Source organism: Alternaria dauci, chromosome 4 (assembly GCF_042100115.1).
Source record: "Alternaria dauci strain A2016 chromosome 4, whole genome shotgun sequence".
Taxonomy (NCBI): domain Eukaryota; kingdom Fungi; phylum Ascomycota; class Dothideomycetes; order Pleosporales; family Pleosporaceae; genus Alternaria; species Alternaria dauci.
This window is the reverse complement of record NC_091275.1, coordinates 2,626,012-2,651,150: the sequence shown is the minus strand read 5'-3', so window position 1 is coordinate 2,651,150 and position 25,139 is coordinate 2,626,012. Positions and strand designations below refer to the sequence as shown.

Sequence of the window (25,139 nt, the reverse complement as noted above, 5' to 3'; positions counted from 1 at the left end):
ATACACAGTTGTCGAACGTTCATCAGGTGCGGGTAATATAAGAGTTACTGACTAGGACGAGGTACATTGTGAGAGGAAATCTTGCTTTCAGCCCCGGGCCATTGGCATAGACGCATTGACTGTATTCTCTTGGAGCTGTACACTAATTTGAGTTTTGAGTTACTCACAAGTCTGAGACGACTCGGCATTAAGCCCCATGCGGTATTCTGGTATGCGATTCCCGAGCTGCTCGTCTCTCGATGTGATCATGTCATGCAGTGATCCACTTGCGCACACGAATAGTTGCTCCTGACTGTCTGCTCTACTCTGAATCAGAAAGCGCAATTGGGCATGTACCGCAACTTCCTACCTTTCCGGCGTGCACCTTCCATGCTTACACACTTTCGCTATATAGCCAATCAAACGACCGGCATTTTCAATTTCACCCTAAGGTAGTGAAATGCTACAGCCATGCGGCGACTATTGTGCGTTCTTCAAACAGCCTGATATGAGTTCACGTCATTGTTTGCGTCGCAATTTCACCGTGAGCGCCTTCCCATAGCAAACAGTCTTACCAGACCCCTCATTGCTGCACCGAATCCAGTTCCGTACCCACCCCAGTCTGAATTGCAACAACCTTGAGACCGCTCGTATTAAAATCCTCGACTCACCTATTTCCGAACCGCTATCACCGACCACTGCAACCAATCAACCAGCCAACTGATCAACCCCACAACTGATCTTCACGAACAATGGCAGAACTCAAGGACAATCTGGGTTCCTATATCCTCGAGAAGGCGCTTACTGCTGACCGCGACAAGGCCGACTGCTTCGTACTCGACGTCGGTCGCGACAAGAACGGCGATGTAGTCTCTTCGCTTGAGCACGTTGTCGAGCAAGTCGACAATTACCTCATCGATGTCTACGACCGTCTTGCTCCGGTGACCAAGCTTTACGTTGTCGGCGAGTGGAAGCCAACGGTACCGAAGAAGGGCGAACAAGAGTGGCCCAATGCGTGCGATCGAATCGCGATGCTCGTCGAGCATATGCCTGCGCTCACAGAATTGACGTGTGTACATCTTCTCGCTGCGCCCGCTTGTTGGTTAATGATTTCTAGTTGGATCTCCGGTTTGCCGTTCATGGCTGTCATATGGGAGAAGCTGTCCACGTCGCTCACGAAGCTTACTCTCGACCTCGGTCAGCCCGTTCGCCTCGAGCAAGATGGTACAAAGGAGTATAGGTCATACATTACACCAGCAGAGATGAGGCCCCTTGTTCAGCAGACGAAGCTTAAGGAGCTTCGACTGTTCGGTATGCACGACTCTCTTCAGTCAGTGTATTGGGAAACTGTCTTTCGCAACACGTCCGAAATCGGCATGCGCGTCCTGGACCTTAGCATGGCAGCGCCCCCAATTGTGCGTCAAAACCACTGGCACAAAGCTGAGGACGTTCGTGGCTTGACTGTTCCAAAGGCGGATTCCAAAGAAAAGGAGTACAAGTGAGTTACTACGAGCAGGAACCCAACCAGTGTTCAACACAGAGCCACTGTTACTAATACTTTCCAGGGGCGTCGACGGAAAAGGAATCTTACATCATTTCTTCGGCACCGGAGAGTATCTCGATGACTTCAGCATGCGTAAAGCACGTATCGCCGCAGGTTTGGAGGAGGCTAAGCCGCTCTCGCTATGGTACGTGTGAATCTCCTAGAGATGGGAAGACATGAGCCATACCAAAAGCTCATTCCCTATGAGCTGCAACACAACAAGAACTTCAAAGGTGATCGCTGGGTATTTTGTCGTAAGGACTGAAGCCTAAAGACAGAACATCCTCGTGTTCAATTCCTGAGAAGAAAGCTTCTTCCTACATTGCAGAGACTGACTCGTTTAATAAGGTGCCTCAAGCTTGACGGATTCGTTGTCGATTACCTACCCTTTGAGCATGAGCTGTCCCGTATCGCGCTTTTGACTTGCGGCAAGAACTGCATCGATAGCGGCCTGCGCGCTCCGAAGACTCCTCGTACTCCTCACAGTAAGCAATGTCCCTATACGATCTGCATATGAGACACGTATCGACTTCACTGACCAAAATATAGATAGATGGGGCATGATAGTCAACAACGCGACATCTCATTGCTTGATCCAATGGCCTAATTGGACGGGAGTTTTTGACGACCGTGGTGACCAGCGTTAGTGATGTCTCTGTACGAACCGCACTAGAGACAAACACTAACCTTCGTACACTACACTGTAGGAAACCACCAAGGCGATGTCGTTTCTCAAGCGACAGGTCTCTCGACGCCAGTTGAAGAATATTCCTCAATATGCTCCCCAGTGCCACTGACCAAGGAGTCCCTCCATATGAAGGATCTCGGCGAGGCCTTGGATGGTACCATCAATGATGATGGCTATTTTCCAGCCCATCCGCTGTCCATTCCCGCAACTGTTGGTAAAACCTCGTTGAGTATGGCGTCAAATGTATCGACCCGCGGCTCCAGCATCACAACGCCTGTAGTCCCCTCGACCGCTCGAAGCTCCCCTGAGATGCCTGCGATGCCTGATGCGGTCGATACCTCTCCGATTGGCGAGAGTCTGATATCTGTCGCCAGCGCGACTACTGCAGTCTCCAGCAATAGCAGTTACGACAAGGTCAGCCTCTTGGATGACGATGAAGTCACAGACGATTCCACGTCAGCCGCCGAAAACAGCTTCAAGCACAAGATAAGGCGATCCTGGGATTGGTTGTCTGGTTCTGGTGCTCATTCCGGTGCCCATTCCGGTGCCGCTTCCTGAAATTGGTCCGGTCTTTCTCAGCGTCTTGTTTGCTTTTGACACTGTTCTTATTACGGGGCTGGTCACAGGGAGTGAGGAGATATGGAAGGGACTGCTGGCAGCATCAATCAAGTCCCGTCCAAAGACCCTTACTTCGGCTTCATAGGAACGGACGGATGGCACATGGCGGTTGACTGAGAGACGACAAACTACTATACCACAGCGCGGGAGGTTTTGGCGCTTGGAGGCTTTGAAAAAGAGCTTTCAGGAATACCCTTGTAGCTAGGTCTCACTCGAGAGTCTGGCCCTTTCCTAGGATCGACACGAATAAACACATTCCATATCCATGTTGTATTATCGGTGCTACTTGTTCGTTGCTGACATTTCAGCGTCTTTGCAGTAGAGTTCGCGTTGCCGCCATGGTCCGATGTGCTTGCGATTCGTGTTGTGAGGCGGTGTGCGCCATGTGTTTGTGTTTAAAAAGTGACAGACTCGAGGGACGTCTGACGATGACAACTCGTCAGCGGGCCTAGCGGGCGTTGCGTCTGCAGCATGTTTCCTTGTTGGTGCGTTGCTGCAGGATCGTGGGTCTTGCGCATAGGCGAGGCTGGGAGTTGCATGCCATGTATGCAGGCTGCAGGGGTAAAGGCCATACGCCCTCTATGTTGGCAGTGCACGACAACGAGGGCCTCTACCGTGATGAGACGAGAGTCGCTGCGGCACAGGTCTTTGATATAATTGACACAGCTGGTCGTCGTTGGGTTGAAGGGACACGAGACATGTAGCCAAATGCTGTGACGTATTGGCCCGCCTCCAGCGGGCCGCTCCTTCTTCACAAAGGCGCATCATGGCCCGCTGATTGGCAGGCGCATCTCGGAGGGGGGCAGGTGCGATGAGGTAACCGCGACCACGAGCAGCGAGTGAGGCCGTGTGCCAGATGAATCTCCGACTCCAAGTCCTCCTGAGAAAGCGTCCTGAACTGCTGGCTTCTGCTGCCTTGCTTCGTTCGGCCGGTCATGACGGCGACGGGCTTTCCGCTTTCCGGTTCGCGCTGTACCTTGGCCCCCATGCCAGGTTAGCAGAACAAGCACGATGAGCTGGCACGCTGGCAATCGATCGTAGCCGTCACCAACTCTCCCTCTGCGTCTGCTATCCCGGCCTCATACCAGTCGCTTGCATGCATCTCGCTGCACGTCGGTCAGTGCGACTCCACATCAGCAAATATCAGCGTTTGTCGTATTTGCTTTCCGGGTGAACGTCCGCTCGCGCCCCCAAGAGCGCTACCACAGGTCCGCGATTGCTCGGCCGCGCGACTTCAATGCATATTTGCACGATACCCATCGTCTCTCCAGTCACTCTTTACTTCCCGCCCGCGCGTTGCAGCAGGCGCCGCGCTTCCGAGCGCTGGGGCTGAGGGACAGCTTTCCGTCCAGTGACGTCTGCTCCGGCCTGGACAGCAGAACTTGAGGCCAGCACCACGACAGCAGCACAGCGCATAGCTGCTCGCACATCGCGCATCCAGACACGCACATTGGCTGTTCTCTGCGAGTGTCGGTGAGAGGTGTAAGTCGATTTCACGAAGCCTCCCAGCCACCTCCCAGCCCTTCACCTCCTCCCAACCACCCTGCCTCACGCGTGGACCTGCTAGGGCGCACCGCAGCAATGGCTCCTCTGCTAGCCCTCCCGCAGTCTCTGTATCTGACATTATACTCACCAGCCAGCTTTCGTGCATTCCAACATAAGCACGCCGTCGCGCGCTGCTTAGCCCACTCCAAGAGAATCAGCCGCTGGGTATTCCCTCCAACCCGGTCGGGTGCCCTCGACGGCGCAAGGGGCAATTGAGCCTGCGTAACATTCCCTCGACTCACAGTGTCGTCCAGCGATCCGTCGGAGCTCGCAAATATATTACCCTTCCAGCACACATCTTCACGAGACCACGACCGCGACGGCCCAGCGCCACTGTTCGAGTATCGAACCTCACTCCAGCTACGCCAGGAGCAAGCCGACGCCTTCTACCGCACGCAGCACAACCGCTCGAGAGCATCAAGTTCGACGGGCAGCGTCGCCAACAGCCTTCGCCGCACGCCCAACTTCGAACGCGCCAGATCAGTCGATCCGAGCCAACAACAGCGCGTTCGCTTTGAGACTCCTCGCCCTCGCTCAACCCCCTACGCTGAGCCTCATCCCGCTCTTCGCATCAGCCGACGTACTGCCTCGGCAATACGCTTCGTGCTCGAAGAGGGGCTCCGAATTCCACATCCGTTCACCCCGGATCTGGTCGAAGAGAACGCCTCCATGTCCGATCTGACAAGTGGCCGCGCTGCCAATGGCGGGGCCCGTACAACTGGCGGTCCCGTGCCTGTCGATCGGTCCAACATACGTACGCCAACGCAGATCATGAATGCTAGACGACAACGGGCTGAAGTGGAGGAACAAAGAAAGGCCGCCGAGGAGGAACGCAGGCGAGCCAGCGCAGAAAGAAGAGCTCAAGCTGTTTCTGGTGTAGCTGGAGCACCAACAACTGAGCCTGGGACCCAGAGGCAGCCCCAGTCAGCTCCTCTCAGATCTGGTGACCAATACGTACAATACCCGACCTCGTCGGGCGGAGTGCCGCGTCAACCAGAGAGACCAATCCCATCACAAAACACCATGAACGAAGCACAAGAGACCACAACAGGCGCATCACAGTCAAGACCTCGAGCAGCTTCACAAACACAACAACAACCGTCTCGGCCCACTCAGGCCAATCTAGGTCTGCCAACGACAGCCGAACAAAGCAGAAGACCAGCTGGCTCAGGCCACGCCCGGCGACCCTCCGGCGCCACAGCTTCTACACAAGCAGGCCCTTCAGCTGCTGCACCACGCCCGCCGCCTCCGCCGGGTTCGTCCACTGGACAAGCTCGCGAGTCAACAACATCCAACTTCCCACATGCGTTTGAGCGCTGGGAAACTCTGTCTTCACATTGGGAGGGTCTCACGTCTTACTGGATACGACGACTTGAGCAAAACACCGATGAAGTTCGCAGAGAGCCACTGGCACAGCAAATGTCCCGGCAAATCACTGATCTGTCGGCGGCTGGCGCCAACCTCTTCCATGCTGTTGTCGAACTTCAACGCCTGCGCGCGTCGTCCGAACGCAAGTTCCAGAGATGGTTCTACGAACATCGCCAGGACCAAGAGAGAGCTCAAGAGCGCGAAGCGCAACTGACTGACCAAATCAACTCGGAGCGCGAGCTTCGCCTCGAGGCTGAAGCAAATATGGAGCGCATGGCTACCGAGAAGAAGAATGCCGAACGAGCAGTGTCTGAGATGAAGCGTGAGCTACAGATCTCGAAAGAAGAAGCACGCCGAGCATGGGAAGAGCTTGGAAGACGAGAACAGGAAGAGCGTGATCGCACGTTCTCGTTAAGGGAAGGCCAACCTACATTGGTTGGCGGAGTGCAGGTGGTTCCGATGGCGCAGAACATGGGACGTCAAGGCAGGGCACATGGAGATGATACTTATGCTGGCGCACAGAGCAGTGGCGAGGGCATCGAACAACATTACTCGTACGAGGAAGGCCAATCACCGACCGACACCGATCCCTTTACTGAAAGTGCCCGCCATGGACGCCGAGAGCCTGAGGCGCCTGCACATGTAGCTCAAGGAACCTACGTCCCTTCAGGCGCAGCATCAACCGCATCATCTCGGCCTGCTGGCTCTTCAGTTGCGGACGAATCGCTAGCTCCTGCTCCCCTACAATATCCATACTATACATCTCAAGCCCAGCAGGGATCTACACAGCCGGCCATGTCACAGCCAGAGGCCTTTTATCAACAACCTGCCTCCTATCTACATCAGGAGTCTGAATCCGGTCTTCCGGATGACGAGCAGTCATACGTTACGTCTCAGGCAGAGTCAGAAGGCGACATCGAGTACGCCCTGGATGAGAGAGGTAACTTTATACGCGATGATTCAGGGCGCCGTATCCCGTTCCGATCTCTCCAGTCTCCAGTATCGGACGAATATGACGTAGAGGACGCACGCCGACGTGAACTTGAGCATCTCCAGCACTATGGCACAACAGCCACCGCCCAGGGCGGTTATGCAACCAGTTCAGGCACGGCATCTTCTCAACAGGGCCACCCTCCCCCCGGTGGTCGACCTGACTATAGCGGCGATGGCTACGGCGACGAGTGGGTAGGCATGAGACATCACCATCCTACTAGATTGAGCGACGTGCCCGAGGAAGATGAGAGGAGCCGGACGTCGCCCAGCAGAGCAAGCCAGGCCAGCCGAGGACGCCTGTATTAGATGGAGACTCCAAGCTCCCTCTTGATCGTCATCACGAGACCTCCACAAGCCGCACATACCAATGATTTCCTGTCTCGCAGATTGTAATCACATCGTCTTGAGTTTTGCATATGCATATATCGTTTTGGCATACATGTTACTGCGTTTATACCCTTCTACAAGATCTCTGTAATTGAGCGTCTCCAGCCCTCTATGGCTGATTCTTGCATCTACATACGCTCCCATGTACTAGTAGAACCCGTCACTTTTTTTGCTATTCATTGTTTCTCTTAAAGCAAGCATGGTGTTTACTGGGCATTGGCATATGAATGGTTTGGTGGACGGAGTGCTTGGGTGGCAAGGTATGCAATCTCCACAGATCATGAAGGAGTAATTATCGGGGTTGGGGGTTTAATGGATTGAACGAACAGGAGAGATGGATGGGCCTAATGCATGACTATTCACTTCGTCGTTCCGATGTCTTCTTCTCTTGCCTGTTTTCGTGTCTGTCGTTGTGCTGCCTCTTCTACTCTGGTAGAAATCCCGTGGACTCAAGACCACTTACTGTGTCTGTCGCGTGCACACCAGAACATGTGAAGATTGGGAAGTGGTAACTCGCCATCATTCCACAATTAGCTGCATACGGCTGAAAATATCGCAGTCTTGGGGATGTTTCCCGATCAACATCAGCTTGCGTGGCCTTCTTGTTTAGCACGTTTGCGCGCCAAGCATCGTTCCTTCCTCTTCTACTACATCACTAGATCTCACCTTCACGCGCTCCGGATCTTGCTTCACCTTCCTCTTACCCGATTTGAGGCCTCTGGCTCCAAGGGTGCCATAACGCCTTGCTTGACTCAAGATTCAGGATCTTCATTTACTTACTTTCTTTCTCTTACCTGAAGCTGGATGCGTAAATGCGAGTGAGATACAATGTCTGGACTCACCACACTCGACAGTACAGGCGGCACTAGCTCCCAGGCGCATGCTATCTCTGCAGCTACTACCACTGGCATCACTGGAGGCAACAGTGGTGGCCAATGGGTCACTATCAAGCAAGGTGAGACAATATCCGACTGCCTTCATGCAATCCCCGTCATCTGACCCAATCTAGATGGCAAAGTTATATCTACGAAGACCGGAACTCGAAACATTCTGGCCGATCGACCGTCTCGACCTGTCCGACCGATATTCCAAAAAGTGCCTAATGCAAGTCTCCACCGAGAGATCGAGCGGTGCCATGACTACATGGAATATCTCGAAAAGCATATGAAGGATCAGGAGAGGATACTAGTGAACACCGAGATGGCGCGAGTGGTAGATCGTAATAAAGCCGCTGATCAGTTGAGTGCAGTACGCAAAGAGTTCGAAGAGAAAGTAAACGCCATGGTCGATGAGAAGGTTGCGGATGTCAGACAGAACATAAGCATAAAGAGGAGGGAAGTTGAGGTGAGGATTGCTTATTTGAAGAAGCGAAAAGAAGATTTCAAAGCGTCTGTAGCGAGACTAGCACGCATGTAGGAAAAGTCAAAGACATACAAAGACCTTTGCGATGCAGTCACAGACGTGGCAGACAAGATCGACAAAGCTGAACGTGGTAGACAAAACTTGACAGCGCGCAAGAATACGCCACAATCGGCGTTCGACAAATGGGAGCAGCAGTATTGTCAGCCTATCAATAAACTCACGGATCTCATCCAGGAGACTAACAACAAGAGAGACGAGAACGATCGCGAGTTCGCTGAGCAGAGCGCGGTGGTGCGAGAACAAGAGGCGCAAGCTGCTGCTCTTCTTATCCAGAGGCAGCAGGAGCAAGCAGTACTGAATGATGAAAAAGAACATTTCCTCGCCGAGAAACAAGAGTGGCGGCTCAAGCAGGGCAAAGAACTGACTGCAACAGAGATGAGAGCTATCATGGAAGTGTTCCTTCAAGAAAAGATCGAACAGATCAAGCCCGACATGCTAGCCGAAGCGAAGCACAGCAACTGGACGCTATTGAAGCAAGACTTTGAAGCTCGTGAGGTTGAAAATGTTGCGCGCATAAAGGCTGAAGGCAAGCTGGAAGGTCAGCGTCAGGGTTACAAAGAGGGCTAAGCTCAGGGAAAATCAGAAGAAGACGGACGCGCCTATAGCATGGGGATGATGGACGCCCGACAGGAACATCAGCTCAGACTTATTGAAGCAAAGCGTGAGTCCCGCGAGGAGGGTTATGACGCAGGTTATGAGGCGGGTTATGAAGATGGTGCAAACAAGAAGTGCGACGATATTCACACGACAGGTTATGAAAAAGGTCGTTACGCTGGGCATTCGCAAGGTCACCAGAAAGGCTACGCGAAAGGCTACGCGAAAGGCTACGCAAAAGGCTGCAACGAAGGATTGGCAAAAGGACAGCGATGCGGTGGTGAGGTCAGATATGACGAGACTTATCAGGAAGGTTATAGCGAAGGTCATGATGCAGGTCTGGCCGAGGGAAAGCGACTCGGCGATGCTGCTGGATGGTCCAGGGGATACGATGTTGGACACGCAGGAGGAGTATCTGATGCAAATCAATCTAACTCTGATGCCGAGAAGGCTCTAAGGGGGATCGAGCGGCAACTGCAGTGGTGGTTGAGACGCAGCTAAGTTGGCACGTACTTGTCGCCAGCTGGCCATACTGCGTAAGCGTATAGGTTTTCTGTATCTAGCATGCCTACAGTTTTGAGGCTCTGAGCTTCGTACTATCAACCCTTCTGCCCTCATCATCGTGCTCCTTGACCCGCAAATTCGGAAACTCGGCCGGCATAATTCTCCTTGGTTTGCTCCCCTCCATCAAACTATACTTGTCAAAATCACTAACACCCTTTGTCCTCAAGAAGTCCTCATCAAGCAGCAACTCGCCGTTGACCTCTTCCACGGGCGCCTTGATCATCTGTAACACTGCATCCGAAAAGATATGCGCTGTCCTGAGGTCCTTGAGATCTTCGCCTCGAATATTCCGTGTTGCACCGCTCTGGATACTCACTGCAGGCCAAATGCTCGTGACGGCCATCTCACTCTTGCCCTCTCTCTGGAAATCCATTGCTAGGCCCTTGGTAAGGACAGACATGCCTACCTTGCCTATTGCGTACGCCGTCTTTCCGCGGAAGAAGCGCGAGTATATCGGTGGACTGACGATGATGATACGGCCCTTCCATTTTCCATCACTTTGTTCAAAGTGGGGAAGACAGGCTTGTATCACGCCGTACAGACCCTCTACGTTGACGCGCTGCATGAGCTGGAAACGCTTCATGGGCGTGTTGGCCACGCTTGACCACCATATTGCGCCGCTGTTATATACCAGTACATCAAGACGGCCGTATTTCTTTATCGTCTCGGCCGCCATACGTTCGATGCTCGCAAAGTCTCGCGTGTCAACGGTGATGGCTGTGGCTTCGCCGCCCAACTCGTGGATCTCGCGGCAGACGGTAGAGATGGTGGACTCGGTCGAGTTTGGGTCGGGTGGGAAGGGAGAGCACTTGGACGCATCGGAAGTGGATTTTCCTGCTACGACGACTGTCTGGTTGTTAGTGCCCTACCTCTTTTGAGGTTGGGGCTGTCGTGATGCGTACCTGCGTAGCCATCTTTTGCGAGGTCGATGGCGATTTGCCGACCGATACCCCGCGACGCGCCGACGACGAGCGCGACTTGTTTGTTTGACTTGGACATGATGGAGACAGACACGTTATTCGTAAATGTTTCGTCGCGTAGATGGCGCCGTAGCTTGCGGCTGGCAGTACAGGCGACTGTAAAGCCTAATGAGAAATGTCATTGTAGTCAGTTCTCATCCTCGGTGCCTCGGTAGGGTGCGCGTTATGCTGCGATTACGCGCGTACGAGTTCCATGGATTTGGGATAACTATATCATTCCGACTCAAGAGGTGAATACGCGGTGCTGATTAGTGATAAAGCTCCCATAGCTACGCTATAGTGCCTGTGCGCGTGACGAGCTAGTTTGCGTAACAAGCTACTTTTTACATATAAATCTCTAATACTTAGTATTTTAAAAAACTTCTAATACTAAAGTTATAGAGAAATATAAGCTCTATATTAGAGAAGTTATACTTACTTTAATATTAGAGATTTATATGTAAAAAGTGGCTTGTTACGCGAACTAGCTCGTCACGCGCACAGGCACTATAAACAGACCTCGGCAGCCAAGACCTTGAGCAGCCCCGACAACGACGCGCATAATAAGACGCGACCGACGTCTTCGATTGCTACGGTAGGTCTAACGTGACTTCCCATGCTGCGGATCCAAGGATTGCGAATATGTCAAGAAGAATTACGTGCTATTTCGACTGCGGTACGCTCCCGAGGTCCTATCGTTCTCCTCATCTGAATATCACATGCTAATTACGGACTAGTGTCGCCATACTCATACTATGCTTTTGAGCACATCGAGAAAAAGAGACCGATCCTTGAAGCGCATAATGTAGAGATCGAGTGCGTACCCACTGCCACGCCGAATCCCAAGGCCAATGCCATGACCTGAAACCCTACCAACCACCCTACGCTTTCATCAAAAGCAAGCATGCCCACTGACTTGATACAGTATAGTGCCCGTTTTCCTAGGCGGCATCAACGTCGGCAGCGGTACGTATCCCCGTGCCCCCCCTCCCACGCAGTCCACACAAGAGTTCGGTACGAGCTGCACCAAAGGAATCCTGACACCGCAATGCAGGAAACAAGCCCCCGTGGAGCCTCGACGCAAAAGCGAAATACAGCGTGTACGACAGCGCACGAGCGAAGAAATACTTCAACCTTCTTGATCTGAAGTCGCCGGACTTCTTCCCTATCGTCTCACTGCTACCACAGCGGACGCTATGTGCCGTGAAGGACACGCATCCGGACAAATTTGTCAACATTTTCCGTGACATCTTCCATGCCATGTGGCAGAATGGCAAAGATGTCAGTAAACCAGAGCTCCTTGAAGAGGTACTAGGGCTACGTCTCACGGCAGACGAGGTCAAGGATATCATGGCCAAAGCATCCAGCCCGCCGTACAAGCAGAAGCTGAACGACAATACGAAGCAAGCGCTCGGACATGGTGCTTTTGGCTGCCCATGGTTCTCCGTACGCAACTTGAAGGGCGAGGAAGAGCCGTTTTTTGGCAGTGACAGGTACGTGTCTTCTCCACTAGAACCTGTCTATCCGTCCCTTGACCGGCATCCTCGTATGTCCGGCTACGGATAGAGAGGGCTGGGCCTCTATGCACGTCCAGTTGGTCAGGGCGCCCACCACGGGAACGGGGGTACGGCTGTACATGGGGGATGTGATGCAAACTATTGAAACACTACCAACGAATGGTCGAGAACTGTGGGGCCTGCTGACAGATCTACTATACAGATTCCATTACATGTGGGAATACTTGGGGCTGCCATGGAAGGACGTTGAGCTGTTGCCACCGGGTGACGTGAAGGCTAAGATCTAATGGACAGGCATTATCGGGAGGCTTGCAGGAATGTCGGCACGTAGGGATGGTGAGGGCAGGGCGCAAAGCTGCGCAGTGGTTCGTGGTAAACATGCATCAAGACAAGTCTGCGACTCTTGTGCACATGTTTTTGTGTTCTCAAGTCTTCTTACCTCTTTCTCGTTTTTTTCACTGACGTCTCTCCCTGCTCAAACATCTGACTCGCCTTGCACGAGCCTGAGGACTCGTATTCCCGGCCACATTTTCCTCACACACGGTATGCATGCTGCACGGTTGCCGTTTCTGTACCACCCACGACGAAGCATGGTAGTGTAGCCACCGGAGACGGGTACACGCTTCCCCAGACTTGTGCAAGAGTATGCACGATAAAGTCTACGCGACCTGTCAGGGCGATACCATGCGTCATCCGATAAATTCACAGGGCAGAGCTGCGCATGTCTCACATGTCTCACCCGTTCCACGTTCTTACAGAGGTCGCTCGACTGCGACCTCCCGACGGCATCGAGGGAACTGGGGATATTGGGAGTACATTTGTCAGTTATTACCCCCCACGTGCGTGGGTATATTGGAGTCTGTAAAGCATGTAGCCGATGTTGAGACAGTTTTAATCAACTCACTTCCAAGCCTTCCCGCGTCCACCAGCGATAAGACCTCGGTTCGGATGAGGATGAAGATTTCTGGGGCCGTGAAGATTTAATGGCCATAGTGCTGATTGGGGGCTTTTTGTGTAACGCGAGCGTCATCACCGACAGCATCTGCAGTACCCCAGAGGCTCCTGCCAACCCAACGGCCACTATCGCATCAGATTGCACACGTACCTGCATCTCTGCACACCGTGACATCTTAGCTGGTCGCATACCTGTGATTTAGACACGACGGCTTGTTGCCAAGCTATGTCATGCAGATAACCGTTCGCTTCCCTAGGTATGCCAGCCAAACAAGACGACGTAGGGCATTTCTCGCCAGCTCAGCTAGCACTGAACAAGCAATCTTGCTCGGCTCGACGGCTGACAAGTCGCCATTACAGATCTACCAACCGCGACGTGAGTGGAGCATAGGCCTATACTGCCGTGCGGCAGTTGCTATTTGCCTTCTTTGAGCTAGCCACGTTGAACATCTCACGGTGTCGGAATGGGCAGTGCTGTTGCTTGATAGAAGATGTGCTTGCTATCAGCAGTACCTTTGCACGCCGGGCAGATTTGTACAGCTGACTAGTGGCCTAGCCTATACGGGTAGCCAGCCATCTTCCCGCGTGGCTAGGTACCAGGAGCCTCCACAGCGTGCAAAAGACAGTGGGTCTATCCGAAAGCTCAGGCCCTTCCTTCCCGCGTACCATTGTATAGCAAGACATGGGTAGTGCGATACTTCAAACGCGAGTCTCATCGCTCAGTCAAGGGAGCTGGGGCTGTTTTAGTTTATAAACAGACAGGGCCGTCCCTCAACTCTCTATATCAAAGCAGATGTGATTGGAGCTATACTGTCAATTGGCTTCGGCTTCATCCTTGCTCTTTGTCTTGTTAGTGCACGATTCAAGTCGACAGTTCATCCTGTGCGTTTTCTTTGCCTGCTACCCAAGATACTCGTTCCGCAAGTCAGAGTACGCCGATAGATACTCTAGTGTGTTTGTACCTGTCCATGCGATCATCACCCCCATCTTTGGGCTGCTACTAGTTTCTCCAAGATCTCGTGGCATTTTCTGGTAAGGCCGCAGTCACTTCACGTATTAGTTTCGACTAGCGTACTAACAGTGCGTATCGATTAGGTGCCTTGCGTCGTCTTACCGTTTCGTTGTATAGATAGCTGGGATAGTCTTGCCTCAAGGTTCCCTTCTTGGATCCGGCCATTCACATCGTCAAGTCTGGAGATTACAACATTGGTGCTGTCGTCGACCAGTCTTGGCAGAGCCCGTACTGGCTCAATTTCCGTCCTCCCACCGCTTGATTCAGTGAAGCGGTCAACTGCTTCAGGCGAATGACAGAGCGCCGTGCTCGTGAATGCTCAACGTACCCGTGGACCTCGACATCTCCACAACACCCCGCAATCACCAGTCACGCCCACTTCACCGCTACGGTATCTCGCCCATTTCAACCTCGCGTAATTGCACATTCACGTCAACTAGAAGGATATTGTAAGATCAGCGGCCATTGTGACCTCTTTAAGAGGCACATACCGCGTGTGGACTCATGTCTCTCGCTCATCAAGTCCACCAGGATTGCAAGTTTGACGAACAATATATTTATCGCCAATCTCTGGCACCGACCCAGCTCTGTCTACCTTACGCTCCAGAAGCTTCTCCAACAAACCACACCGTCGACCTCCATAACCGCGCTGGAATAATGATGCAGTCAATGGCCGTAAGTGAAGCCCTTGCTGAAGACGTACCTGAACTGACAGCCGCAAAGGAGAGCGCTTACATACAGACCCAGCCATGGGAGTTGCAGCAGGTCGAGCAGGAAGACGCGAAGCCGACAACTGCAGCGCCAACCACGCCAAGTTCAAACATCCACACATACCCATCTGGCCAGAATTGGAGTGGAAGCTATGATACTCCATTCGATTGGCCCCACGCTCTTCAACAGGCAGCAACCTTCATCATACCGAGCTCGGAATCGCAATTCCATCAAAACCATGCTCTGGTGTACAACACAGCATTCGCTACACCGAGTACGGTTGACAAGGGCTACGGCAATGAGCGAAGGGCTTGGGCGTCTGCCGAACTGAGTGGGTTGCCTCGTGGGCTTGCCGACAGGTCTGTCCTAGGCGCGAGCATGTCGCCGTCACCGAAGAGTTACGTTAGCGATGAATTTGGGAACACATACAGTCCAGGTTCTATGTTAGACCAATCCTCACCAACCGAAAACTGGAACGGATATTCAATGACCGCCAACAACGCCGCTCTTTTGACACCGTGCAGGCCGTTGCTTACGCAAAAGATCGATAGTAGTGCTGGGCTTTCAGGACTCCCAAGGACGAGCGCAGGCATGGGTATGACTACCGTACGGGCTACCGGCTCTAGCAGGCAGGACCTCGCACTGATCGCTCCGCTCGACGACGACCAACAGACTGGATCTGAGTATTCTCAGTCCCAGAACAACAGCGCTGGGCACTCTCCCTGGTACCACGCAAACTGCTCGTATGGCACTTCGAACGTATCCTACACGTCCCGCAACGTTGCGACTTACAGCAACCCCAGTAGCGATACGAGCCTACCAGCGACATCCGGAGGACGTTCGGCGCTTTGGAACAGCTCGCGCCCGAGCGCCCATACTCAGAATGGTATACAGGACAAGTTTCAGGTGCCACGCAGTGCTTCTGCGCAAGCTCAGAGAGAGCACAATGACCAAGTGCTCATTGAGGGCAAAAGGAGAGGAGAAACGTACAAGGAGATCAAACTCAAGATGGTGGGCGAAAAGCCCGCAGAGTCGACTCTAAGAGGACGCTACCGGTCCTTGACAAAGGCGAGGAAGGATCGCGTCCGGAAGCCCGTCTGGACTAAAATTGATGTAAGTTTCACTGTGTAGACTCTACTTGATATGTAGCATACTAACGCACCGCTAGGTGGAGCTTCTGGATGAGATTGTTCAGCAAGAGTTTGATAGGATCGAGAGCAACCTACAAAATCCGTACTCGTTAAGCTTCGACCAAAAGATCCTGAAAGTCGCCTGGAAGAGGGTCGCAGAGTTCATCGTCGACAACGGTGGGTCATATCATTTCGGCAACGCGACTTGCAAGAGGAAGTGGATGGAGCGCCACCCTAACCAGAAGTGATGGACAAAAGATGTAGGTCACAAGTGGCGCCTTTTACACACCTTCCTCGGCTAATGTACTCCATCGGTGTTGAGTACCGTTGACATTGAGGGTTCGAGGTATGAGTACAGGAGCCCCTCAAGGCTGCAAGACCCTGTTGCTACTGTTTGGCCGTCAAGGACGGTAACACATGGCACTCGTCTTCAGCATTTGCGCCGAAGATTACCGTAGGGCGGTATCTTCGATTTTGCTGTTTCCGAAGTTTTGTTTTCCCCTTGTATTACCTTGTACTATTATTATGTTGATGGTAATGTTTTTCGGGATGATTTCTTGGTTCTCTCTGGTCGGCGTAAGAAGCCAGCATGGCATAGATTAGGAAGCTGCAAAGCAAGGCGGTCATATGTCGTCGCTCTGGAGGTCTTTGAGTATGGTGCTTTAGGATACAACATCTCCTGTATGAAATACGGTACAAGAAAGCACGGATGATAGCCCCCGCATATTGATCGGCGAATGTTGTGAGAGTGGTAAACGAGTGTTGATATCATGAGGTGTGACATCGGTTTTAGACTTTGGCGCTAACTCCGAGCTCGAAGCTGGAAGCTCCAACCATCCACCCCGCCCATGACTGATACTCCAACATTAATGAAGATGCTGCTAGGACTATCTGAAGCCCTTTCCACAATTACGAAGCGCAAGTTTGAAGCTGCGAAAGCATCGTCGGATCTCTTGTTCTCTCCGACGGAGCTAGCAATCATCCGCACATCCGCAGGCATTCCCGTACGTGTGCCGGCCATGCGACCAACACCAGACTTACAGTATCCACGACCAGTTCCAATTGCGCTACTGCCCATCGCTGGCGAAGAAACCCTTGCCCAAGCTCGAGCATGCGACGCCGAAACAGAAGATCGACCCGTTCGCGAATCCCCCACCAGCCTTGCATCTGGCTGACATCCCCGCCGCCAACCCGACCCACTTCCTTGTCCTGAACAAGTTCCCCATAATCCCGGAGCACTTTATCCTTGCTACAAAACCGAACAAGCAACAAACACACGTGCTCGAACCAGACGATTTAGAGGCAACCTACGCTGTGCTGAAGGCCTGGCAGGCAGACTCGGGCGACCCCGAGAAGCGTCTCCTCGCCTTCTTCAACTCTGGGGATCACAGCGGCGCATCTCAACCCCACAGGCACCTGCAGTTCTTGCCAGTCGAGGGAATGCGCGATGGCGATCAAGCCAGTGATTGGCGTCTGCTCATCGACTTGATCCTGTCAAGCCCAGCAGCCAAGGCGGCCGGTAGGCGTCTCTGTCAGATGCACACTATGCAGCGACTGATGTTTGTTCTAGAAGGTCATCCCGAATTCCTACAACATCCGTCCTTGCCGTTCACGCACTTTGCCTATCCTTTCGACTCGGAGCCATCCAGCGCCCAGTTATTCGACATCTACAACCGTCTGTACGATGCGGCGAAAGCGGCAGTCGACGCATTCATCTCCTCGAATCCGAACGACTTTGCTCTACATCCTACCGAAGACGGGGACCTACCCATCAGCTACAACCTTGCTATGACTACCTCGGGCATGGTCATCTTGCCGAGACGTGCCGAAGGCACCATGCTGCGCCGTGATGACGGTAGTGAGGTTGGCTTCGCAGCTCTCAACGGTACGACGTTGGGAGGTACGATGATGGTCAAGCATCAAGACGAATGGGACATGTTGCGCCAAAAGCCAGGACTGCTGGATCACATTCTCTCTGGGATTGGCATTCCGAAAGCCTCCCCGTCGAGAGTGGGCGCACCGAACATCTGATCAGACGTCGTGCAAAACCACATGACTGGTGACTAGCCAATCTTCCAGAGTGTGGTTGCTAGCGGATTCTCATGTCTCCCTAGACAACTACACCATAAATACCACACATAGGCCCCTTGATCGACAAGTGATACCATGGCCACCATATGAGATGCGGATGTCTTACGACGTGACGCGCACGCGACAAAGAGTGTGGCGCATGCTCTGACCCCCCCGAAGATAATGCCGAAGACGATCATCTAAGAAAGCTTGACCTTGCAGAATTACCAAAACTGCTCGCGGCCTTGCTCGCGATGCATATTCTATGCAAAATACTCAACATTTGCTATGCTATGAGTTGTCCTGATAGTATAGGGTTGTGTTCTGAAGAAGCTTGGGTAAGTCGTTGAGTGCTAGACACCACGTGCAAAGGCAAAGTCATGCGACCACTCAGCACGGAATCCAGAAAGTACTCATGATGCATCAAATGCGAACACAAACTTTCCAGCTGAGCAAAAAGTAACCGTGTGTCTCAAAATAGGAATGACTGTTTGGCTGTAAGCTCTTGCGGCGAGAGGTTTAGGTGCGCGCTTTCACTGTTAGCTTTCTTCCTCATCCCATACTCAACATACACTGCATGTCGTTCATATCGTCATCATGAGAGAAGAAACGGAGAAAACAATAGAGGCAGTATGCGTTGAAGCGCTTCTCACAGATACAGGCCATGTGCTGATCAGACTTGCTTAGGCCAAAGGGCTACTCCAGGACCTTGTAGTCGTCGTGTCTCTTGTGCGGACCTTGACAGATTCTTTCGGGTCTGCAAGGGACCTCTATCGTAAACTCAAGCGCAAAGCCGGTGCAAACGACAGCGACGATGAAGACGACAAAGTTCACTTCCGGAACCCTTTGCGAAGGCGTCGCCGAGACTCTCTGTTTGAGTCGGAAAAGAGCAAAGGAGACTTCAGTGACAGCGAAGAGGAGCTCATTTTTACCTCCTCTTCTCAGGTCCGAGCCGAATACGAACGCGGATATCGGAAGTTAGGAGAGCCTTTTGCGCGTGGTGATGGTACGTCCACGTCCAAGATCAAGCACTCGGGTATTGACAGCAAAACAGTCACAGCGCATACCCAGCTTCAGTCTCAGATCATCAAGCTACAGCAGACGGTCGTCGACATTCAACAAGACCTACTGTTGAGTACATACCTCGCACCATCCTCGTCGCATTCGCACCTCGTGCGTCTGATCCAGGCAACTCGGACAGCGCGTACGGCCTCCATCGCCTCACTGAACATGCAGTACCAGCGCATGCTGCCGCCACTTCCATCACCACTACCCCCGCGAGGACCCGATCCGCCGTTGAAGGTTCCCGGCGCATTTCCGCTACCCGATCAATCACGACCCACTCCAAGGCCTCCTCTCCGGCACAAGAAACGCATGAGCAGCAGCTCCAGCTCCTCCAACGAGTCAGAGGAGAAAGTCGTCAAGATACTACCAGTTCCAGAGCCTAAACCAAAGCCCATGCCTCCGCCTCCACCCCCGCCTCAATATCCACCCCCATCTTCACGGTACAGCACCAGGCTATTCTGCATCTACGCAAAAGACCTCCAACAGAGTCCACAGCTCCACCTCGCCAACGCCTACAAGCCCGGCGGAAACGGTAAATGTCCATTTTGCCGCACACACATCACCATCCAACCCGGCAAAGCCTGGGAAATCGTTGTCGATGGCTATAGTCGCAAAGTAGGGTACGACTTTGGTAAGATTGCGTCTCGAACATTTCGCATCAGGAACCGGTTTATTGTGAAATGTCATAGGGATAGTGGGGGTTTTGCGTGTGTGCTTTGTGCGAGGTTCAAGGAAGCGGATACGGTTTGTAAAGGGATCGGGTCGTTGATGGATCATCTCTGGAGGGAGCATACGAGTGAGGAGTTGGAGAGGGATGTGGATATCGTGGAGGTTTGAGGGATGCTCGTTAAGTGGCGTTGATGTTCATCGCGTTTGTGATAGTTTTGTGGTTTTCGATGATACCCTTGTAATTTGCTGCTACATTGGAGGATTGTTTCCTTAGAGTCATAATATATTTTGGATGTTTCGCAGACTACATACACTTTTCTCACAATTTGATTACCGCAGATACACGCTCCTTTGAATGCATCGTTGCTTTGACAGGTTGTAGATGGATGTGTATACAAGTCTACCGAGCTAGCTAAGATGGGATGAGCTCACTCTATACCCGGCATGTATTGTGCTTGACATTCATGTGACTTACTCCCCAAGATACTTCAACCCACTTCTAGTATTTCCAGACTTCGCCTTAGGCTTTGCCCTCTGCTTCTTGGCGGTCTGGAGCGTATATTGTTCTTCATCGATAACTTCCTCTACCACTACCTTTTTCTGATCAGACCCCCGCTGCTGTCATCAGTGTTAAAGTCAAGCCCGTCAAAACATCAAAAGTTACCAAAACTACAAGAGCGACTAAGAAAATGATCAGAAAAGCAGCTGCGGCAGGCAAAGTAGCGAGTAGTGCTCAGAAAGCTTCTGTGACATGGTCTTCATCCGTCTCCTCAGGCACGGAGGGGATGGGTTTATTTGGAGTACCTTGCGCTCTAGTTTTGACAGAACTCTTCGGTACAGAGGATTTGTTGGACTTTGGGCGCTTGTTATCATCGACGTAGTCCTGTTCGCTAACACTACGTTTGCGCTTGATAGGTGTCTTCGTAGTATTCTTTGGGGTGGCGACGTTGATCGACTCCGGAACCGACTGCAACTTGGAAGGCACAGAAGCAGTAGGCTCCACCGCGCGATGACCTGGTCGCTTTTCAGTAACTGGTTGTTTATGAACAGCAGCCTTCTTAGTTGGCGAGTCAGGACTTGGAGGCGCGGTACTGACACCGCTCTTGCGTCTGGGGCTACGCTCAAGCGATGTTGCGCGCTCTCGTTCAATCTTCCTTACTACGGGCGATATGGCTCGAACTCTAGATGTCGGCGGTGCCAGATCTGTGTGCTTTGTCGAGCTCCGAGAGATGTCGCCCTCACAAGCTTGCGATATAGCTGTAGTCGAGGGCTTTAAAATTGGCTGCCTTGGTGTCCTAGATGCAGGTCCTTTACGGGTAGTGTTTGCCGGATCACGCTGAGAATTGCTACCTATGGTACTAGTGCGAAGCTTGGTAGGTGTTGTGTTAACAGCATGGCGGATTGTTGTCGGATCTACTGAGTCCCTGTTAGTTTACATGTACCGAGAAGGATGTCATTCCTTACCTTGAGTGCCCACTGTAAATTTCTCCAAAAAGATTCGGGGGGCATATCGATATTGACCCTCTGCGTTCACTTCATCATTGTTTTGGTTGAGTTTTTGCACGACCTTTGCAAGACTCTCTGGTGTCCCTAGCCGGTTGACCTCCTTATCCACGATTGCACTAGGTTTTGGAAGCTTGAAGTGCGATCCAGACTCATATGATGGGAGAGTCTTGTAACGCTGAAGAGCAGGATGATCGAAAGGTACATGGGTCTCGACAATCTTGCCTTTTGCTTTCATGTGTTTGACGGATTCTGAAAGATCGTAGTCCATCTTTATACTCTCCCAATCTGCCAGTTGGAAAGTTTCGGGAAACGGTAACGAGGCTGGGTAGTTCTTGTACCAGGTTTCGACTTCGTTCTCAGGTCCGCCATATTTGTACATGTGCTCGTTAGGCACGCGTTCTCTTCTCTTTGCTACAGGTTTCTCTGCTGCGCGCACTGGTCTGTGAGGCCTTGAGTGAGGCCCGTCCAAACTCTCACTTTTCCGGTAGAGAGCTTCTGGTGCAGACGGCGTGTGGTACTTTGGTGGTCCCTGTACACCCTCAGGCATAGAGAATTCTCCGTCTGATATTGATGAAGAATCTTCTTCTGACGAATCTCCTTGTGCAGCTTTATCGAAATCAAGCTGGGCCTGACTGACCATATCAAGTACGCGATTGAATAGTTTGACGTCGAAATTGCGCCCTTGTTGGGTCAGTGGCAGGAGCAGAGAGTTATCGATGCGATCAACGCGGTCCATGAATGTAGCAGGAGAATCGCTACCTCCTTCTTGAGCAAGATAGTTGATCGCCTGAGCCAGTCGGTGATCGTTGGCTTCTCGCTGTATCTGCTCCTCGTCGTTGGTTGCGGTCATCTCTTCCAACCCTGCGGAATCGGTGAGTTCCGGAGAGTCGGCGGCACCGCGGCCTTGGTTCTCAAATGTCATGATGCGATTGGGAGTGAAGATGCTGAGTCGAGAAAACGGCTGCTCACTGTTTGTTTGGGCACGTTAGAGACGACACCTCACGCATGCATGTGTAGCAAACAAACCCAGACGTCTGTTCCTCAGAAGGCTTTGGATTCTGTTCGAGAGAGAAATGGGCAGACTATCTTGTTACGAGAGCGAAGGGCATTTGAATGCGATGCAACGAGAATACGTCTTTGTCACGGTACATAGGTCGTGGACAAAGGCTACCTGTAGCAAATAGTTGTCGTGCTGTCCGCAAACGGCCGTCCATCTCGAGACTACATGATCGTTGATACCACGTCTTGTCTTCTTTGTGCGATCAAGGGCTCCCGGCTTCGATGGCTCAGTCGTTGAATTGCAGATGGCCATTGTTGTTCAGCTGCTGCGTGGGGATGGTAGTATACTGCGGTCGATCAAGGCCATGCTTTTCCTGCTGCTCGCAAGGGGAGCAAGCGCGGGGCGCGGCTTGCTGTCGGCAGCACGAGAGGCGGGCCATCTCTAGGCGATGAGGGGAAAGCAGCCATGACGCGCGGAGGAGGGAGAAGGTCGAAGGCTTAGTCGAGGAAGTACTGGGGTGTCCTAACATGCCTCGGCTCCGTAGCTTCCATGGTGCCACTAGCCTGTGAAGTCAAACGTCACTAGCTGCGGTCAGGGAGCGACGCGGCCATTTTATCAGTTAATAGGAAGAGGGTGTGTCTTCTCCTTCTAATTCTCCAGGTACTACATATCGTGGCGTCGTAGCATTTCTTACTTGCCTCACTGTTGTTCCAAATCTATTGGCCGCCGACCATGTCAGGTAATCTCGCGTCAGCCATGGACGGCGCCGCATGCCGCAGCTCGCTAACGTCTCTTACTACCAGTTCTCCCTCTGGCCCTGCCTGCAGCAGCAGCCGGACTTGCATATCTCAACGGTCGCCATGGCTTCACATATGACTGGCCGCTGCTTTCTTCTTTCGTTGGCAGCGTCGTCACCGGCGCGCTGGAGGAACGACGCGACACGCTGAACCTCTTCTACGAACTCGAGGCGCATGCCAAATCCTCGTCGCGCGCAAACCACACTTGGATCATATTCCAGGGAAAGACATGGACGTATGCGCAAGCTTACAATGTCGTGCTCCGATATGGCAACTGGCTCAAGACCAAGGGCGTTGACAAGGATGAGATTGTCGCAATGGACTTTGTGAACTCGGACGTCTTTATATGGGTCTGGTTCGGCCTCTGGAGCATCGGCGCGAAGCCGGCTTTCATCAACTACAACCTGTCGGGCAAGCCGCTGGTGCATACGGTCAAGACGAGTACGGCGCGGTTGGTGCTGGTGGACCAGGAGAGCAAGGACAAGTTCAGCCAAGATGCACTCGAGGAGCATGGCCTCGTCCGCGTGCATCACGCAGACAAGGTCAAATACACTTTCGAACAAGAGCAGGCGGACATTCCACAGTCGGTCAAGAACCAGACCCAAACCCCCCAGGCTGTCGTTGAAGCAGGCGCCGTCTCCGAGCCCTTGACCGTGCAACGAAACCTCGAAATCGTCTTCTTCGACGACGCCCTAACATCGACCATCCTCACGCATCCACCCACGCGCCTCCCAGACTCCTCTCGCTCCGACCAGAAACGCAGCAGCATGGCCATGCTCATCTACACATCCGGCACAACAGGCCTTCCCAAACCCGCCGTAATGTCTTGGGGTAAATGCGGCGGTGGCGCCAAATTCGCCGCAAACTGGATGTCCCTCAAGAACGACATCTTCTACATATCCATGCCGCTATACCACAGTTCGGCCTCCGTCCTCGGTGCATGCGCCGTCCTGCGCGCCGGCGGCACAATCGCATTATCCAAGAAGTTCTCGCACAAGACATTCTGGCCTGAAATCCGCTCCTCAAACGCTACAATCCTGCAGTACGTTGGCGAAACATGTCGCTACCTGCTCTCCGCACCGCCCTCTCCACTAGACAAACAACACAAGATCCGGGCCGCCTTTGGCAACGGCCTACGCCCAGATGTCTGGGAACCCTTCAAGCAGCGCTTCGGCATAGAAACAATCTACGAGTTCTACGCTGCAACAGAAGCACCCGGTGCTCTCTTCAACCGCTCCACAAACTCCTTTTCCAGCGGCGCAATAGCCCGAAACGGGTCGCTGGGGAACCTCCTCATGTCGTACAGACTGACCCTCGTACGCATGGATCCCAATTCCGATCCCCCAGAACCTCTTCGCGACCCCGTCACCGGCCTGTGCGAAATCTGCGATTACAACGAAAACGGCGAACTCCTGGGTAAACTCGATGCAGCGAATATCAAAGAGGATTTCCAGGGCTACTACGGCAACGAGAAGGCTACAAACTCGAAAATCATCAGAAACGTCAAGAAGAAAGGGGATGCGTATTTCCGTTCTGGCGACCTGATGCGCTGGGACGACGAGGGACGGTTCTGGTTCGTCGATCGCCTGGGCGATACGTTTCGTTGGAAAGCGGAAAATGTGTCCACGGCTGAGGTTTCAGAGGCCGTGGGCAAACACCCAGCTGTCTCCGAGGCAAACGTCTACGGCGTCAGTGTTCCTGCCCATGATGGGCGGGCGGGGTGTGCAACCATTGTTTTTGAACAAGGCGTTGGCGAGGTTGATGACAAGCTACTGCAGGAACTGGCACAGCATGTCAAGAAGGAGTTGCCGGCGTTTGCTGTACCGGTCTGGATCAGAGTAACCAAGGAGATGCAGTTGACGGGGACGAACAAACAACAAAAGGTTGAGTTGCAGAGGGAGGGAATTGACCCGCGGGTCGTGGAAGAGAAGGGGGATGTGCTGTATTGGTTAAGGGATGGGACTTACAAGAGGTTTACCCTGCAAGATTTGAAGAGCATCGAGGGGGGTGATGTCAAACTTTGAGGATACTAGAAGGGGACGTGGTTG

The 25,139-nt window shown here is 52.7% G+C and overlaps 10 protein-coding genes across 10 annotated transcripts; 8 read left to right on the top strand and 2 right to left on the bottom strand.

Annotated features, from left to right (window-relative positions):
• Positions 1 to 731: 731 nt before the first annotated feature.
• ACET3X_005435 (uncharacterized protein) lies at positions 732 to 2,768 on the top strand (the record flags this gene model as incomplete). The annotated part of the gene is made up of 5 exons (XM_069451640.1): positions 732 to 1,477; positions 1,545 to 1,667; positions 1,871 to 1,979; positions 2,041 to 2,164; positions 2,230 to 2,768. The coding sequence occupies 5 exons, from the start codon at positions 732 to 734 to the stop codon at positions 2,766 to 2,768; spliced, it is 1,641 nt and encodes a 546-aa protein (XP_069307479.1).
• A 944-nt stretch (positions 2,769 to 3,712) lies between these two features.
• Positions 3,713 to 7,484, top strand: ACET3X_005434 (uncharacterized protein). Its single transcript, XM_069451639.1, has 2 exons — positions 3,713 to 4,310; positions 4,469 to 7,484. The coding sequence occupies exon 2, from the start codon at positions 5,043 to 5,045 to the stop codon at positions 7,038 to 7,040; it is 1,998 nt and encodes a 665-aa protein (XP_069307478.1). The 5' UTR covers positions 3,713 to 4,310; positions 4,469 to 5,042; the 3' UTR covers positions 7,041 to 7,484.
• A 465-nt stretch (positions 7,485 to 7,949) lies between these two features.
• ACET3X_005433 (uncharacterized protein) lies at positions 7,950 to 9,110 on the top strand (the record flags this gene model as incomplete). The annotated part of the gene is made up of 3 exons (XM_069451637.1): positions 7,950 to 8,076; positions 8,131 to 8,465; positions 8,538 to 9,110. The coding sequence occupies 3 exons, from the start codon at positions 7,950 to 7,952 to the stop codon at positions 9,108 to 9,110; spliced, it is 1,035 nt and encodes a 344-aa protein (XP_069307477.1).
• Positions 9,111 to 9,673: 563 nt separating this feature from the next.
• Positions 9,674 to 10,910, bottom strand: ACET3X_005432 (uncharacterized protein). The gene is made up of 2 exons (XM_069451636.1): positions 10,604 to 10,910; positions 9,674 to 10,547 (listed from the first exon to the last, which is right to left on the bottom strand). The coding sequence occupies exons 1-2, from the start codon at positions 10,698 to 10,700 to the stop codon at positions 9,706 to 9,708; spliced, it is 939 nt and encodes a 312-aa protein (XP_069307476.1). The 5' UTR covers positions 10,701 to 10,910; the 3' UTR covers positions 9,674 to 9,705.
• A 298-nt stretch (positions 10,911 to 11,208) lies between these two features.
• ACET3X_005431 (uncharacterized protein) lies at positions 11,209 to 12,529 on the top strand. The gene is made up of 5 exons (XM_069451635.1): positions 11,209 to 11,336; positions 11,398 to 11,476; positions 11,586 to 11,626; positions 11,715 to 12,153; positions 12,380 to 12,529. Exons 1-5 carry the CDS (start codon positions 11,303 to 11,305, stop codon positions 12,462 to 12,464), a joined length of 678 nt encoding a protein of 225 aa, XP_069307475.1. The 5' UTR covers positions 11,209 to 11,302; the 3' UTR covers positions 12,465 to 12,529.
• Positions 12,530 to 14,800: 2,271 nt separating this feature from the next.
• On the top strand, positions 14,801 to 16,232 carry ACET3X_005430 (uncharacterized protein; the record flags this gene model as incomplete). The annotated part of the gene is made up of 2 exons (XM_069451634.1): positions 14,801 to 15,967; positions 16,023 to 16,232. 2 exons carry the CDS (start codon positions 14,801 to 14,803, stop codon positions 16,230 to 16,232), a joined length of 1,377 nt encoding a protein of 458 aa, XP_069307474.1.
• A 600-nt stretch (positions 16,233 to 16,832) lies between these two features.
• Positions 16,833 to 18,015, top strand: ACET3X_005429 (uncharacterized protein; the record flags this gene model as incomplete). The annotated part of the gene is made up of 3 exons (XM_069451633.1): positions 16,833 to 16,988; positions 17,041 to 17,503; positions 17,555 to 18,015. 3 exons carry the CDS (start codon positions 16,833 to 16,835, stop codon positions 18,013 to 18,015), a joined length of 1,080 nt encoding a protein of 359 aa, XP_069307473.1.
• A 636-nt stretch (positions 18,016 to 18,651) lies between these two features.
• Positions 18,652 to 20,143, top strand: ACET3X_005428 (uncharacterized protein; the record flags this gene model as incomplete). Its single annotated transcript, XM_069451632.1, has 4 exons — positions 18,652 to 18,684; positions 18,742 to 19,060; positions 19,109 to 19,739; positions 20,128 to 20,143. The coding sequence occupies 4 exons, from the start codon at positions 18,652 to 18,654 to the stop codon at positions 20,141 to 20,143; spliced, it is 999 nt and encodes a 332-aa protein (XP_069307472.1).
• A 378-nt stretch (positions 20,144 to 20,521) lies between these two features.
• ACET3X_005427 (uncharacterized protein) lies at positions 20,522 to 22,216 on the bottom strand (the record flags this gene model as incomplete). The annotated part of the gene is made up of 3 exons (XM_069451631.1): positions 20,522 to 21,204; positions 21,253 to 21,720; positions 21,772 to 22,216. 3 exons carry the CDS (start codon positions 22,214 to 22,216, stop codon positions 20,522 to 20,524), a joined length of 1,596 nt encoding a protein of 531 aa, XP_069307471.1.
• An 810-nt stretch (positions 22,217 to 23,026) lies between these two features.
• ACET3X_005426 (uncharacterized protein) lies at positions 23,027 to 25,115 on the top strand (the record flags this gene model as incomplete). Its single annotated transcript, XM_069451630.1, has 2 exons — positions 23,027 to 23,033; positions 23,098 to 25,115. The coding sequence occupies 2 exons, from the start codon at positions 23,027 to 23,029 to the stop codon at positions 25,113 to 25,115; spliced, it is 2,025 nt and encodes a 674-aa protein (XP_069307470.1).
• Positions 25,116 to 25,139: the final 24 nt, after the last annotated feature.